The 14,758-nt window shown below is 40.5% G+C and overlaps 1 protein-coding gene across 1 annotated transcript; it reads right to left on the bottom strand.

Annotated features, from left to right (window-relative positions):
* Positions 1-294: 294 nt before the first annotated feature.
* Positions 295-1,198, bottom strand: LOC140795334 (heavy metal-associated isoprenylated plant protein 21-like). The gene is made up of 3 exons (XM_073147835.1): positions 975-1,198; positions 762-837; positions 295-650 (listed from the first exon to the last, which is right to left on the bottom strand). Exons 1-3 carry the CDS (start codon positions 1,179-1,181, stop codon positions 358-360), a joined length of 576 nt encoding a protein of 191 aa, XP_073003936.1. The 5' UTR covers positions 1,182-1,198; the 3' UTR covers positions 295-357.
* Between the last annotated feature and the right edge of the window lie 13,560 nt (positions 1,199-14,758).

Genomic DNA, 14,758 nt, shown 5'->3' with positions numbered 1-14,758 from the left:
TCTTACAAAAACTTTAACCCATCCTCATCCACACCCAAAAGCTTTAGTTGCTGAGAACTAGTCTAGCCGACAAGGCCAGGTACCATCCTAGGCTGAGAACCTCTTTTCTCTTTCCCTTCGCTTGGCCTTTGACCCATTTGAGAGATCCCTAACCTAGGGTTATATTATCATCAAGTACTATATTATCACATAATTCCCATGCCCGCATGCCCCGAATGAGCACATAGTACACATAAGAGGGGGGAAAAGCTCGATTGACCAGAGCAACTGCGCACCGTCCATCCATTGATTCCATTAGTTATATATATATAATCTTCCATTAATTTTAGTCCATTAGTCCAGGTTGAGATTCTTAATTTACATAATGGAACATGCATTTGGGTTGTCATCACTAAAGAATGAAATGTACTTAACATCGATGGCGCTCGGGCTTGGCAAAGCTTGAGGCACATTGCGCACAAAACCGGAGGGTGCTTTCTTGTCGTAAGCTCCATAAACATAAGGATACGATACCAAGTTGTAAGGCACGTATGGCCAAAATTCGGCTTTTTTTCCGGTGCTCATCACCTTCTCCAGCACCTTCTTTGGTTCCACGTGGCCTGTGACTGTCACCCTGCTTTGCTTCCGATTTACGTTTACGTGCGTCACGCCTGGATAACACGATGAATTTGACAAACTTTAAAACTTTGGTAATCAGACATCACTCTTTGCAATCTGAATAACTAGAGTTTATATTAAGAAAGGATTGATATACTATGAACCTTTGATAGAGGTAACAGCGTGCTTCACTCTCCTTTCGCAGCCATCACAGTCAATCTTCACCTTCAGCTCCACAGTCTTGGCTCCAAACGGAAGAGTGAAAGAAATTTTAGGATTAAAACCGGAAGAAGTAAATAAGGAAGCACCTAACTCCTCTTCTAGGTAGAAAAATTTAAGAAATTTAAGGGAACTAGTGTTTGGCTTTGGTCTCTCACCTGTAGTGGCTTTCTCTTTTTAAATTTCAACGCCCTCTCCGTTTCTGTGACACTGCAAACAGTGGAGAGGTAGTCAAGTGCGCCCATGAGAGAGAGGGAGAGAGAGAGAGAGAGAGCGAGCGAGAGAGAGAGAGCTGGATTAGAGAAATTGGTAGAGGCATGTATGTATTTATACCAGTCGAATGGGAAGGATGATTGTTTTACCATTGTCAATGGTTCATTATTGTCTTATTGACTTATGATCAATTTAGCTACTTAACGCAATCCTGAAAATCATGAAGTTCATTTTTAAAATTTGCAGAATCTGATCCAATTTGAATTTCCAAAGCAGAAAAGGTCTTGATCACAGGTATGTAAGGGCACTTAAAAGTCTTTATGTAGCAGCGCAATGAGCTGTCTAATTAAATGCATAGGTAGTAATCATGACAATTTGTGGTTTCAAGTTAAGCATTAGTATTGCTATTTATAGTCTATATTTATTCTTATGGACTAGATATTTCAAAGTCACAATATGTATCACGTTATTGTGAAATTCTAAATTAGCTGTAAGAATCTTAATATAAAAAATGATTAATTATATTTTACTATTCTATACTTTGATCATGTATCATTTTATCCTCTTGTATTATAAAAGCATACAAATATCCTCTTAAACTTTTTCTTTAAAAAAAATTATGCCGTTGGACAAATAAATAGTTTGACAATCATTATCTATCCCATCTAAATCTTGAGTACTCTACCTAAGAGGGTGTCAAAGTAATCAAGCAAGCTAGTGGCCAATTCAATAGGGCTCATTTATACTATGTTTGTTTGTAAATGAGTAGATTAATTAGTTTAGGATTTAAATTAAATTAAACCTGAGTTTGATCATAGATAGGCTTGCACTAGCTTGGCTTGATAATGATCAAAATATAAGTGCATATGGTTTAGAACCATGAGATTAAGGCGTAAATGTTCATATATACTCTCTTAATCAAACTTGATTCAATTAAAGCTTTACATCAGATATACTTGATTTTGCTCATTAAGCAGCTCTTTCAAGCTTGACCTCAGATGAATCGAAATTGGCTCAAAGAATGCTCAAATTGGAAGAAAATGAGCCAAGCTAAGCAGTATGATTTAGGCTCCAAATTAATTTCAAGTCAAGCGTGAAACACTATTCAACTATGGTTGTAATTGGGTAGGATTCAACATAATCTATTTGTTACTTTCTAAGGCTTCAAATCTGAATCTCATATTGACGAGAATCTTTCTTTATGTTCCGTATAGTGAATAGGTTATTATAATAATAGGACATGATGTTTGCAACAAGTGACTTATCTATAGATGGGCTACGTTTGCTTCAATTATTGGTATGAATCTTATCTACTTATGTGAACAGAGAAGGCCACATATTTGGTGAAACTAAACCAAAATTTGTGCATAACTTGTGCAATTGAAACGAAGCAACATCCCTTTGGGTGCCAGCTAGTAGCTAGGGATTGGGTGGTGATCATGCAATTATTGAGTAGGAGACCTGGACGCTACGGTAGAATCGTGATTAACAAGTATATGAATAGAAGATCATCTTGGTATTTTTCATATTAAAGACGGCATACAACTGGCCCTTTTTAGTTGTTGACATAAATGAGGGTTGTGAACCTCTTTTGTTTAGTGATAAAAATTAAGTGTGTTTCAACCCTTCATGTGTCTCAGTAGCCTCCACAAAACCTTTATTCGCCAGCAATTGTGGGTTGATGTCTCCATAAGTAGTTAATGCGATGGCAAGCATGCACAAGAAGGCACGGAGAGGATGCAAGATGTCATGTCGTGACAACTCTATGACATGACATGCCCATAAATGGGTTCATGTTTATATTGATCAAGACGCTGCTTTCAAGCTGCCGGGTCAAGAAGCAAGAGACCGAGTCCTCACATATGCAATCGAACGTTTAACAGTAACCTTAGAATGATATTGTAGTTGCTAAGGACCCGTTTATTTCAGTAAAAACAAAAATTCTTATTTCAGAATACAACCTTTTGTTTTAAAATAATAAATAAATATCACAATAGTCATATTCCAGAATATAAATACTATTTATGAAAATTACATCTTATATCACATACTAACCCAATTACCAATTTACCCTTAATTTGACTATAACATCCCTTAAAATTTTTATTATAATTTATCATTTATCTCTTTTAAATATCTGATCATAATTCATTACTCCTCACTTCTCTCTCTTAAACTTCTTATCAACATCCTATCATAATTTATCACTCCTCTCTATTCTCTCTCCTCTCTTATCATACTTTTTATATTTTATACTAAATAAATAAATTTAATTTAAACAGCATAAATGTCAATAATTTAATATTTCATAAAATAAACACATTTTAAAAAGTATTATGATACGACTCAGTCCATGTTGGCTCCACTCGCGACATTAGGTTCATTGGGATGAGCATATTTATCTAGCTGATTTTTGTTTGAAGAAATAAAAGAATTTTTGCCTAGGGGTGTTTTAAGCTCTCATACCACTTGATAAGAACTGAAACCAAGATAAGCTACACAACTTTTCCTTCAAGATCTGAATATATTATAGGAATCAGTCCACGCAACCGTGGGAAAATATTCGTCAGATATTCTCCTATAGTCAGAAAATTACGAAACTAATCGGGTTAGATCCGTAACTTCCTGATCCACGACTTTTGCATTTAACCCTTTATAGATTCAAACTGTAGCAAAGATAAAAATTTAGAATAACGTGGGTGATGGTGGTGTTGACGGGTGGGGTGGATGTTAAGGTTATGGATGGGTATGGAGATGAAGATGGATGGTGGATGTGATTAAGGGATATAGACGAAGGGAACAAAGTGGTCGAGATCCCAAAGAAGATGGGTGGTTAGACAGTTGAGGGAGATTAGAAGTTTAAAGAAACCTTGCCAACGGTAGAGGTGGAAGGATGGTGAAGAGGGAGAAGGGAGAGAGTCTAGAGAGAAGATAGGGGAAAAGTCCACCATGTAGTAAGAAAAGATCCTAACTAAATGTATTAGCCCACCATGCTTCCCCCACCTTGCCCTCAAGGTGAAAAGTCGGGGAAACACTCCAAAATGTCAGTCTCCAACTCCCATATCGCCTCATCGGATGGCTTGCCAAGCCACTCAACTAGAATCTCCATCTCCAATCTAGTACCATGTCGTTGTCGATGTCCATCAAGTACATGAACTGGCTCAACGATCTCTGTCTCCTCCACTGGCTCTAGTTGAGCTGGTCCAATGATCTCATGATCTCCAATCTGCTCCCTCAGTAATAAAACATGGAAGAAAGGATGCACTCTCGACCCCTCCGGCAGCTCCAAACGATATGCAACCAGACCAATACGCTTCAACACCCGAAACGAACCAAAGTAGCGATGTGCTAAGTTTTGGTTTCACATCGGATGTAAGGTCACCTATCGATATTGTTAGATTTTTAATTGTTGACAATTATATACAAAATATTCTAAGTGTATTTTTACATATATAGGAGCTTTATACAAGTCTAGAAAATCTCTAGTTTGAAGAATTGCAAGATTATTGGAGAAAAGTTGTTGAGTTAACACCGCGTTCGAACGCGGGTACTTGCGTTCACACATACCGAGAGCTGCGTTCACAAACGCGTTCGAGCGCGGGTACTACATTCACACAGACTAAGAGCTGCGTTCACAAACGCGTTCGAACGCAACCTGAAAAATTCAAGCTGTCACGTTCGAACGCACTTGGGCCCGTTCAAACGCACCTGAGATCAAGTCAAGCCGTTCGAACGCACTCGGGCCGCGTTCGAACACACCAACGAAGTTTGAAATTCTTGGACTTTCGTGAGTACGAATAAGACTTGGATTTGACTCTATCTTGGAGATCATATATAAGAATTGTGATGCCCTAACTCTAGGGTGGTTGAAGAAGCATTATTGAAGGAGATTTCTTGAGGCTACATCACTTCTTCAACTAACAAGGTTCTACTCATATACAAAATTTAATCTTTCATCTTAAGGGCTATCTAGACGAAAGATCAATCTCAAGGGCTACTGAGGTTGGACTTCAATCATGAGAAGCAGTGAATCGTTTGGTTTGACGGGTTGTTTTGTGAGTCAGTCTTGTAACTGCTACTATTCTAGTGATTGGTTTTAATCTGAGTTTGGATCCGTAGTTTTTTTTCGGTTGGGTTTTTCCACATTAAAATCTTGGCGTTCATCTCTGCTTTCATTTTTAATATTTCTTTAGACTTTTACTTAAGCGAACGAGTGATATCATTGCCTAGTATTTAGATACATACTTATGTCTAGGGGTTTTTCAGATATGGTTGCACTCTCACAAACACTCAACTATCAATGTCAAACTCCTGCTCCCTATGGCTATGATCATAAACTTGCTTCATGCGGTTTTGAGCAAGTTTAAGATGAGCACGCAACCTCCTCAATGTGGTGTCTCTATCCATCAAGGCTAAGTCCACCTCCATTCGATCTGCAGATGCCACTCGATCATAAGCGCGTAACATCGGAGCCGTGCGTCCATACACCACCTCAAATGGAGTCATGCTAATGCTGCTATGGTAGGCGGTGTTGTAGGACCACTCTGCCCATGGTAAGAACTCCAATCATCATCTCGACATGTAACCGAGAAACATCTCTAACAAAAATTTCAGCCACCGACTTGGCTAAAAATAGATGTGACAATGCCAAAAAGTGCGCATACTTGCTCAATCTGTCAACCACCACAAAGATAATAGAATAATCACGTACTAGTGGAAGACCCTCTATGAAATCCATAAAAATGTTTTCCCAAACAGGGTCCTATATAGGTAAAGACTGTAGTAATCCGGCTAGTTTTAATGTGGTTGCCTTAGCCCTTTGATAGACTTCATAAGCACTAACAAAACTCCTCACATCCCGACTCAATCCTGGCCATGTGCAACTCTGAGATATCCTCCTATAAGTTCTCAAGACACCCTCATGACAACCTCTGGAGTTTGGTGGAAGTGATCTAACAATTTCTGCTGCAATCCATCATTTACGGGCACTCGAATGCATCCGGGTCTAGCAAGCAAACCGCCTCAATTCTCCAACTTTGGATGGTGCTCCGGATCATTCATCACCTCCTACAACAATCTCAAAATATCTGGGTCAGATGTACATGCATACCTCAGCTCGTCAAGGAAGGGAAAGGTAGGGGAAGAATAAGCTACAAGCTTGGAGGTATCGTGTTGGTGCGATAGTGCATCCACCGCTCTATATTTTGTTCCCTTCTTGTATTGGATTTCGTAATCATATCCCAACAATTTTGTGATCAATCTCTGCTATGCCGGAGTGTGTATACGCTGTCCCATAAAGTATGGAAGACTCATTTGATCAGTTCGTATAATGAATCGTCTACTGATCAAATAAGGCCTCTACTTTGTCACCGCACGCAGAATTGCCAACATCTCTACCTCATAAGTCGATAATTGCTGAGATTTTTTGACAAATCCTTACTAAGGAAGGCTTTGGGACATCCTCCTTTTATTAGTACAGCTCCTATGCCAACACCTGATGCATCACATTTCACAATGAACCCTTTGATGAAGTCTGGTAGCGCTAGAACGGGTGTCGTCGTCATTGCTATTTTCAATTTTTCAAAAGCTAAAGTGGCTTCATCCGTCCATCTAAAAGAGTCCTTCTTCAACAAAGAAGTGAGAGGAGCAGCGATCTTGCCATATCCGGCGATAAATCGACGATAATATCGAGTCAGTCCCAAAAATCCTCTCAATTTGGTGGTAGTAGTAGGAATGATGTGCCTCAAAAAACCTTTTGAGGATCCGCCATTACACCATCCGTTGAAATGATGTGGCCTAAATACTCCACTTGTGGTACTCCCAATAGGCAGTTGGACTTTTTGATCTTCAATTGGTTTTGCTTCAACAAATTCAGCACGTCCTCCAAATGCCTCCAATGCTCCAATTCAGTTATGCTATACACCAAAATGTCGTAAAAAAAATACCAAGACATACCTTCACAAGAGAGGCCAAAATATTTTATTCATGAGGCCTTGAAAAGTAGCTGAAGCATTTGTGAGACCAAAAGACATCACTCGGAACTCGTAATGCTTGTCCGGAGTCTGAAATGTAGTTTTGTGCACATTCGCCAGGTGAATTCTAATTTGATAATACTCGGCCCTCAAGTCAAGCTTGCTGAATATAGTCACCCCTACAAGCTCGTCCAATAGCTCCTCTATAACTAGAATAGGATACGGATCCTTGACGGTAATAGCATTTAGTGCCCGATAGTCGACACAAAAACGCCATGTCCCATCCTTTTTTCCAACCAATAGCACAGGGGATGAGTATGAGCTATGACTTGATTGAATGAGAACTTGCTCCAACATCTAGGCTACTATCTTTGAGATAACTTCTTTTTGCACATGTGAATACCGATATGGCCTCACGTTCGCCAGTGCAGCCTTGGGTACAATCTCTATGTGATGGTCCGCCGCTCTCCTCGGTGGCAACTTTTGTGGCTCCTCAAACAGTCCAGAAAAGTTATCTAATAAATTAGACAATTCAATGGAAGTACCTGAACTCGTTCGAGGCTCATCTCCTGCTAGTCCTAACTGAAGAAGATAGGCCAAATCATACGCACAAAGAAGTCCCATCATAGGCTGCATCGCAAGAATCGGCAAAGACCGAACACCATCCAGCCGCACATCTTTGTTACCTTGTTTAAATTTCATCCACATGCTCTAGAAATCAAATGTGACGGGTCCCAAAGTAACCACTGAGTACTAAGGACAATGTCCGCTCCTCGCATCACCAACGAATACAAGTCCATAATGATGTCGTGTCCTTGTACCCGTATACCAACCTAGTGTCACAAGCTCTCTGCCTTAAGCTTCGTGCCGTCTCCAATAGCAACGTCAAATCCCATGGTCGGTTCGACATCCAAACCCAATCTCCTCACTAACCTCTCGTCTAGAAAGTTGTGTGTACTCCCCGAATCAATGAGGATGTGCACACAATGCTTTCTAACGAGTTCGTCTACTTGTAATGTCCTCGGCGTGGAAGTACCTCCTTAGGACACTCTCCATCATCAATAACCAACCTCATCATCCTCCTCAAGACCATCTATAAGCATCACAATCCCGATCGGTTTAGAACACCGATGACTGAGGGTGAAACACTCATCACATCGAAAATAATGGCCCTTCGCTCTTCGCTCCTCCACCTGATCAGTTATGAGAGTTCGAACGGGGGGGGGGGGGGTCTTGTGCCTCCTCTAACATCGGAAGAAGGTCTCCAAAGTGGTCGTCGTCTAGTACTCGTAGCCGCTATTTTTGAAACCGCAGAATTTCCAGCCGGCATTCTAGATGCAAACCGCCCATCTCGGTTGCCCCAATTGGTTTTCGCTGCCATCTTTAGAGCCTTATGTTTTTTCTCCATCCTCATCGCCTTCTCAAAGGCCTCCTGAAGAAGAGAGAGTAGGACATAGAGCACGAACATCCGCTTGTATCTCCTCTCGCTGCCCTGAAATAAATGTGCTAATCAATGTCTGTTCGGGTCAAGGTGGCTCACAACGACTACTAACTCTCTCAAACTCAGCTTAGTACTCCGATACGGTCATCCTCTGAACCATCTTGCTTAATGTGGCAGCAAAATCTTCATATGCCGCTGTCCCAAATCTGCGTGTAATCCTGTTACAAAAATTAGCCCATATGATAAATCCACCATCATGAAGAATCAATCTATACTAATGCAATGCCGTTCCTTAGAGGTGAAAGCTTACTATCTAGACTTTTGCATCATTCGCTATACCTTGACAATCAAAATATTGTTCAACTTGAAACACCTAATCCATTGGATCACTGCCTTAGAATTTTGGGAAGTCCAAGCGTGTGGTTCTCCCTAGAATAGCATTGTCGGGTTCGTGAAAGATCCTTGGTTTAGGTCTGAACCTTTGTGAATGTTGATAACCTTCTCTAAATCCTCGAGCACGTCTATCACCATCTCCATAGGGATCAACCTCATCCTCATAGTGTCAATCCTCCTCATCGACGAAGCTCACTAGTGCCGCACGCCTCTAGGTCCCACGGCTGGTCCTTCTTGAAACTCCAATCGCCGTCGAGGAGAGAACGAATCAAATTGGTTCATGACATATTCTTTGAAATCATTGTGATCCTTTTGAATTGAGTCAACTCTATGCATCAATGTATGGAACATGCCCCCACGTTCATCCATATTCACACTCATAGACGTTGGTTGACTCAGTCCTGCCGCGGTCGCTCCAAAGGAATCGGCCTGACGGTTAGGGTCATCGTGGATTGAGTCTTCCCTTGTCGGTGTGCTCTCCATAGGTCTGAGATTCTCCTGCTCTGATACCAATTGTTAAGCTCTGATACCACTTGATAAGATTTGGAACCAAAGATAAGCTACGCAATTATTCCTTCAAGATCTGAATATATTATAGGAATTAGTCTGCGCAATCATGGGAAAATATTTTTTAGATATTCTTCTGTACTCAGAAAATTACGAAACTAATTGGGTTAGATCTGTAACTTCCTGATCCACAACTTTTGTATTTACGACCTTCATGGATTTGAACTGTAGTAGAGACAAAAATATTGAATAACGTGGGTGATCCTGGTGGTGACGGGTGGAGTGGATGTTAGGGTTATGAATGGGTATGGAGATGAAGATGGATGGTGGATACGATTAAGGGATATAGACAAAGGGAACGAAGTGGTCGAGATTCCAAAGAAGTGGGGTGGCTCGATAGACGAGCGAAATTAGAGATATTTCTCGGTGGTACATAGTTATTCTATTATCTTTGTGGTGATTGATAGATTGAGCAAGTATGCGCATTTTTTGGCATTGTCACATCCATTTTCAGCCAAGTCGGTGGTTGGAATTTTTGTTAGAGATGTTTCTCGATTACATGGCATGCCACGCACGATTGTCTTAGATCATGATCATGTCTTTATGAGCGACTTTTGGACTAAGCTTTTCAGATTGCAGGGGACTCGATTGAACTTCAGTTCGGCCTACCATCCATAGACGGACGGCCAAACGAGGTGGTTAATCGAGGCATTGAGTAGTATTTGTGGTGTTTTGTTGGAGAGATGTCGGGACGATGGATGGAGTTTTTACTATGGGCGGAGTGGTCTTATAACACCGCCTACCATAGCAGCATTGGCATGACTCCATTTGAGATGGTGTATGGACGCATGGCTCTGACATTACGTGCTTATGATCTAGTGGCCTCTGCACATCGGACGGAGGTGGACTTAGCTTTGATGGATAGAGACGCCACATTGAGGAGGTTGCGTGCTCATCTCAAACTTGCTCAAAATCGCATGAAGCAAGTTTATGATCGCAGCCATGGGGAGCAAGAATTCAACATTGACAGTTGGTGTTTGTGAGGGTGCAACCGTATCAACAGGACCTTGCATCCGATGCGTAACCAAAAGTTAGCACATCGCTACTTTGGTCCATTTCGGGTGTTGGAGCGTATTGTTATGATTGCATATAATTTGGAGCTACCGGAGGGGTCGAGAGTGCATTTTGTCTTCCATGTTTCATTGCTGAGGGAGCACATTGGAGATCATGAGATCATTGGATCAGTTCTACCCGAGCCATTGGAGGAGATAGAGATTGTAGAGCCAATTCGTGTACTTGCGAGACGCTGGTGACGACATGGTACCAGATTGAAGATGGAGATTCTAGTTGAGTGGCTTAACAAGCCATCTGATGAGGCGATATGGGAGTTGGAGACTGACATTTTGGAGCCTTTCTCTAACTTTTCACCTTAAGGGCAAGGTGGGGGAAGCATGGTGGGTTGATGCACTTAGTTAGGATATTTTCTTATTGCATTAGTTGTTTATTTTTATTAAAATAAAATTTATATAGATCGTGTTCGAACGTAGGAGGGGTCGCATTCGAACGCCTACATCAGGTTCACAAACACAGTCATGAAAAGTGCATTTGAACGCGGTCGGGCGAGTTCGAACGCCCGCGTTCGAACGTCTCGATTGCGTTCGCACATACAGAGAACGTCTTTTGTGCATTTGAACATGATCGGGCGCATTCGAACATGATCGGCTAGAATTATCTAGAATTAAGGTTACTATTATTTTAGGACTTGTTGGCTAGCTTCTATAAATATGTGGATGGCTGCCAACTTCATTATGCTATTGGATTATTGATTTCCTGTCTCATATTTTCTCTCTAGATTCTCTCCCTCATCCCTCTTCACCATCCTTCCACCTTTACCGTTGGCAAGGTTTCTCCTATCTTCTAACCTCCCTCGTCTATTGAGTCACCCCTCTTCTTTGGGATCTCGACCACTTTGTTCCCTTCGTCTACATCCCTTAACCACATCCACCATCCACCTACACCTCCATACCCATCCATAACCCTTACATCTACTCCACCCGTCACCACCACCATCACCCATGTTCCTTCGTGTTTTTGTCCCAGTTGAAGTTCGAATCTACGAAGGGTGTAAATACAAAAATTCTAGATTAGGAAGTTATAATCTAATCCACTTAGTTTCATAATTTTCTGACTACTGGAAAATATTTGAAGAATATTTTCCCACGATTGCGCAGACTGATTCTTCTAATATATCCAGATTTTGAAGGAATTGTTGCGCAGCCAATCTTTGGTACCGAGAACCAACGATGGCCATGCCATAGGCACGGCACGTGCTGCGGCACTTGCCGACCATGCCGTAAGAGAATGAGAGAAAGAGGTAAGGGATACTTACCTTTGCCATTGTAGTCGTCGTCGCCGCTGCTCGCCGCCCGCCGCTCTCCGATCGTTGCCCGCTTCGTGCCCTAGTCCCCAAGAGAGAAGATGATGATCCGGATCCGAATCCGCAACTTTAATTTTAAACCCTCTCCCGATCTCTCTCTCTCTCTCTCGATCCCTCTGCCTCAATCGTCTTCTCTCTCGAGGGCTAGGGCACGAAGCAGGGCGGCGATCGATGGGCGGCGGGCGATGGTGTCGAGGTCGATGGTGAGTGGCAATGCATTAGGAGGGGTGCCATGCGACACCCTCGTGCCATGTGCCGGTACGCCGCTAGCACGCCCCGTGCTAGTTGGCACGGCCATCTTTGCCAAGAACCCATAAATTTGGTTTCAGGGCTTAACATCAAGTCCCTAATCTTGTCTAGAATCATTTTGGATTGGGCCAAGCTGGTTCATAAAGAGACGGACCACATGGCTCCGTCAAGCTTGCCATCCCCATAGAGTTTGTGAGGACGGACAAAGGGCCCTCCCGATCTTGCACGAACCTTGGCTCTTATGGGACAAACGATGTTGGAGATCAAGGCAACTCTTGTTGACATGAACCAAAATCCTCCAAGGTGTACCCCTGAGCATCATTGACGACAAGAGGGTTGAGCAATTCAGTGCGGGTAACCCATTGGACTAGATTTATAGGGAGGAGCAATTCTTCACCTAACAAGGGACACATGATCACCAAGAGGTGCTTCTAGCCTCATTCCACCTTGAAGTAGTGGTGAGATGGTTTCAAGCAGCATATCGCGCGCACGCCTTCACCACATGGGAGGAGTTCGTCGATGCACTTTGTGTGCATTTCGGACCCTCCGACTATGAAGACTTCTAAGCGACCTTAACGAAGCTAACCCAAAAGACTTCTGTAAGAGCCTATCAAGAGGAGTTTGAAAGAATTAGCAATCGGATCCACGGGTGGTTGGACTCAGGCAGTGCTGGGCTTGGCCCAGCACTGATGGTAGTTTTTTTTCTAATTAATTAATTAATTATTTATTTATTTATTTTATTGATGTTAGCTATTTAGGTTTTTCCTTCTTAATTAATGCAAATAGATTATTTAGACATTAATTATTTTAATAATAATATATATTCTTCAATATGATTAGTATTAATTATAATTTATATAATCATGATTAATTAGGTATAAATATAAGTAATACTCATATTTATTTATTTATATCTCTATTAGATTAATATATAGATTTGTAAATTATAATTATCAAATTTATATACTAATTTTTTTTATGAGATACATTTTAAATAATTCTAATAATTTATTATACATTATTATTTTGTAACAAATAAAATAATCGACTTATGTATTTATTATTTTATAAAGTAATGACTACATAGTCCCTAATTAATCAAGATATAATTTAATTATAATTATGTTTTTATCTATATTTATATTTTTATTTATAATTAAAAATCTAGCCAGTTATAAAAATAAGTAGAAATTCTAAAATCTAATAAATCATCATATTTTACTCAAACGGATTATAATGGGATAAACAACTAACTTTATGTTACTTGAACATTTTCAGATCCCGAACCTCTTATTTGAGACTCGGTGGACCTTGCTAGCGATGAGTGTCACTCGATTGATTGGCGAATGTAAGGGATATGTGGCTTGTGTCTTCCGATTAGAGTGAGTAGTCTTATCCCCTAGGTGCCTTTCTCAAATTAGGTTATATTATAAATTAGGTTATATTATATATTATGTACATGCATATTTTGGCCTCCATCATAATTATATGACTTTATCTAAAGATGATTACAGTTGAGCATATTTTATCATGCATCTGATTAGGTTGATTTGGGATATGAGCACATTGGTGATGTATAGAGATCATGAGAGATGATTATACTATTATAATGTTATGTCCAGTTGATCTGTAGCATGAGTATGCATGTAATAGATTAGCATGAGTATGTATGTGTTGACTACATGATCAGATACTATATTGCATTATTTTTCTCTTGATTCCTATTCCACCTAAATTCCTGTTATACATTGACTTATTATCGTACTAGATATATGCATATGATCTGTTATTAAGAAGGCAAGCATGAAATGTGATTCATAGGATAGTTGATAGAAAGCGTGAGGATACTCGAGTGGGCGTGAGGGTTAGGACGTGCTTGGTGGATTATTGATCGCTCGACATAGTAATGATCCTATTGGCCTTACATATGAGGTTGTTAGTCTGTCTGCGCAGCAGACATTTGGACACATGCCGTTCACTAGGGCATATGTGGCGAGTTATCCTCTCGAGATTTCTATCAACTAGGAAGGGTACCTGATTTGGATGGATGTTGATACCCTAGCGGGTGGCGGGGTATGGTTATATTTGAGATACTCTTGCAGGTGGCGGAGTATGCTCTGAGCCTTCGGACATGATGTAGAGACCGGGTACCGGGTGTTGACTATGCACAGTGGTCTAGTATAATAATATTATACCGAGATGTCGGTGATGATTGTGATGTTGAGAAATGCATATGATTTCATTATCATTTGGTTACCTGATTATCGAGTGATTAATATGCATCATACATGGTTGCATTTGATATCATAGCATGGTTATGGTCAGCATGCATCATATGTCATATTTGAGAGAGAGTTGTGATGATAGTATAACATAGAGATCTGTTTACTCATTGTCGAGGATTATATACTTTTATTAGTTATAACATATTATCTACTTTTCATTTATATATTATTGAGGATACATCTATATACTAATTCATGACATGATGTTCTTGCTGATTCATATTATCCAATACATGATTTACTCTTTATTTGGCATCACTAATTCGGAGTAAGGTCTATTCATTGAGCCTTTTGCTCATGACTCTCTATATTTCTTTCTTTTTAAGCCTCAGAGATATTATGGTACGTGATACCGCCTTCAGATACCTAGATGAGATATTTTAGAGCAAAGATGAGGTAAGCTATAGATGCGAGATGGTATAGATGATAGTTTATATAGAAATTA

The sequence above is a fragment of the Typha latifolia genome, chromosome 9 (assembly GCF_019914945.1).
Source record: "Typha latifolia isolate L0001 chromosome 9, TyphaL0001v2, whole genome shotgun sequence".
NCBI lineage: Eukaryota > Viridiplantae > Streptophyta > Magnoliopsida > Poales > Typhaceae > Typha > Typha latifolia.
This window is presented reverse-complemented; position numbering and strand designations above follow the sequence as displayed.

Coding starts and splice junctions, on each gene's coding strand:
- LOC140795334 (XM_073147835.1), bottom strand. CDS start 1,181: ATGGTAAAACAATCATCCTTCCCATTCGACTGGTATAAATACATACAT. Junction 838..974: donor AAAAGAGAAAGCCACTACAG/GTGAGAGACCAA, acceptor TTTGGAGCCAAG/ACTGTGGAGCTGAAGGTGAA. Junction 651..761: donor CGCTGTTACCTCTATCAAAG/GTTCATAGTATA, acceptor CGTGTTATCCAG/GCGTGACGCACGTAAACGTA.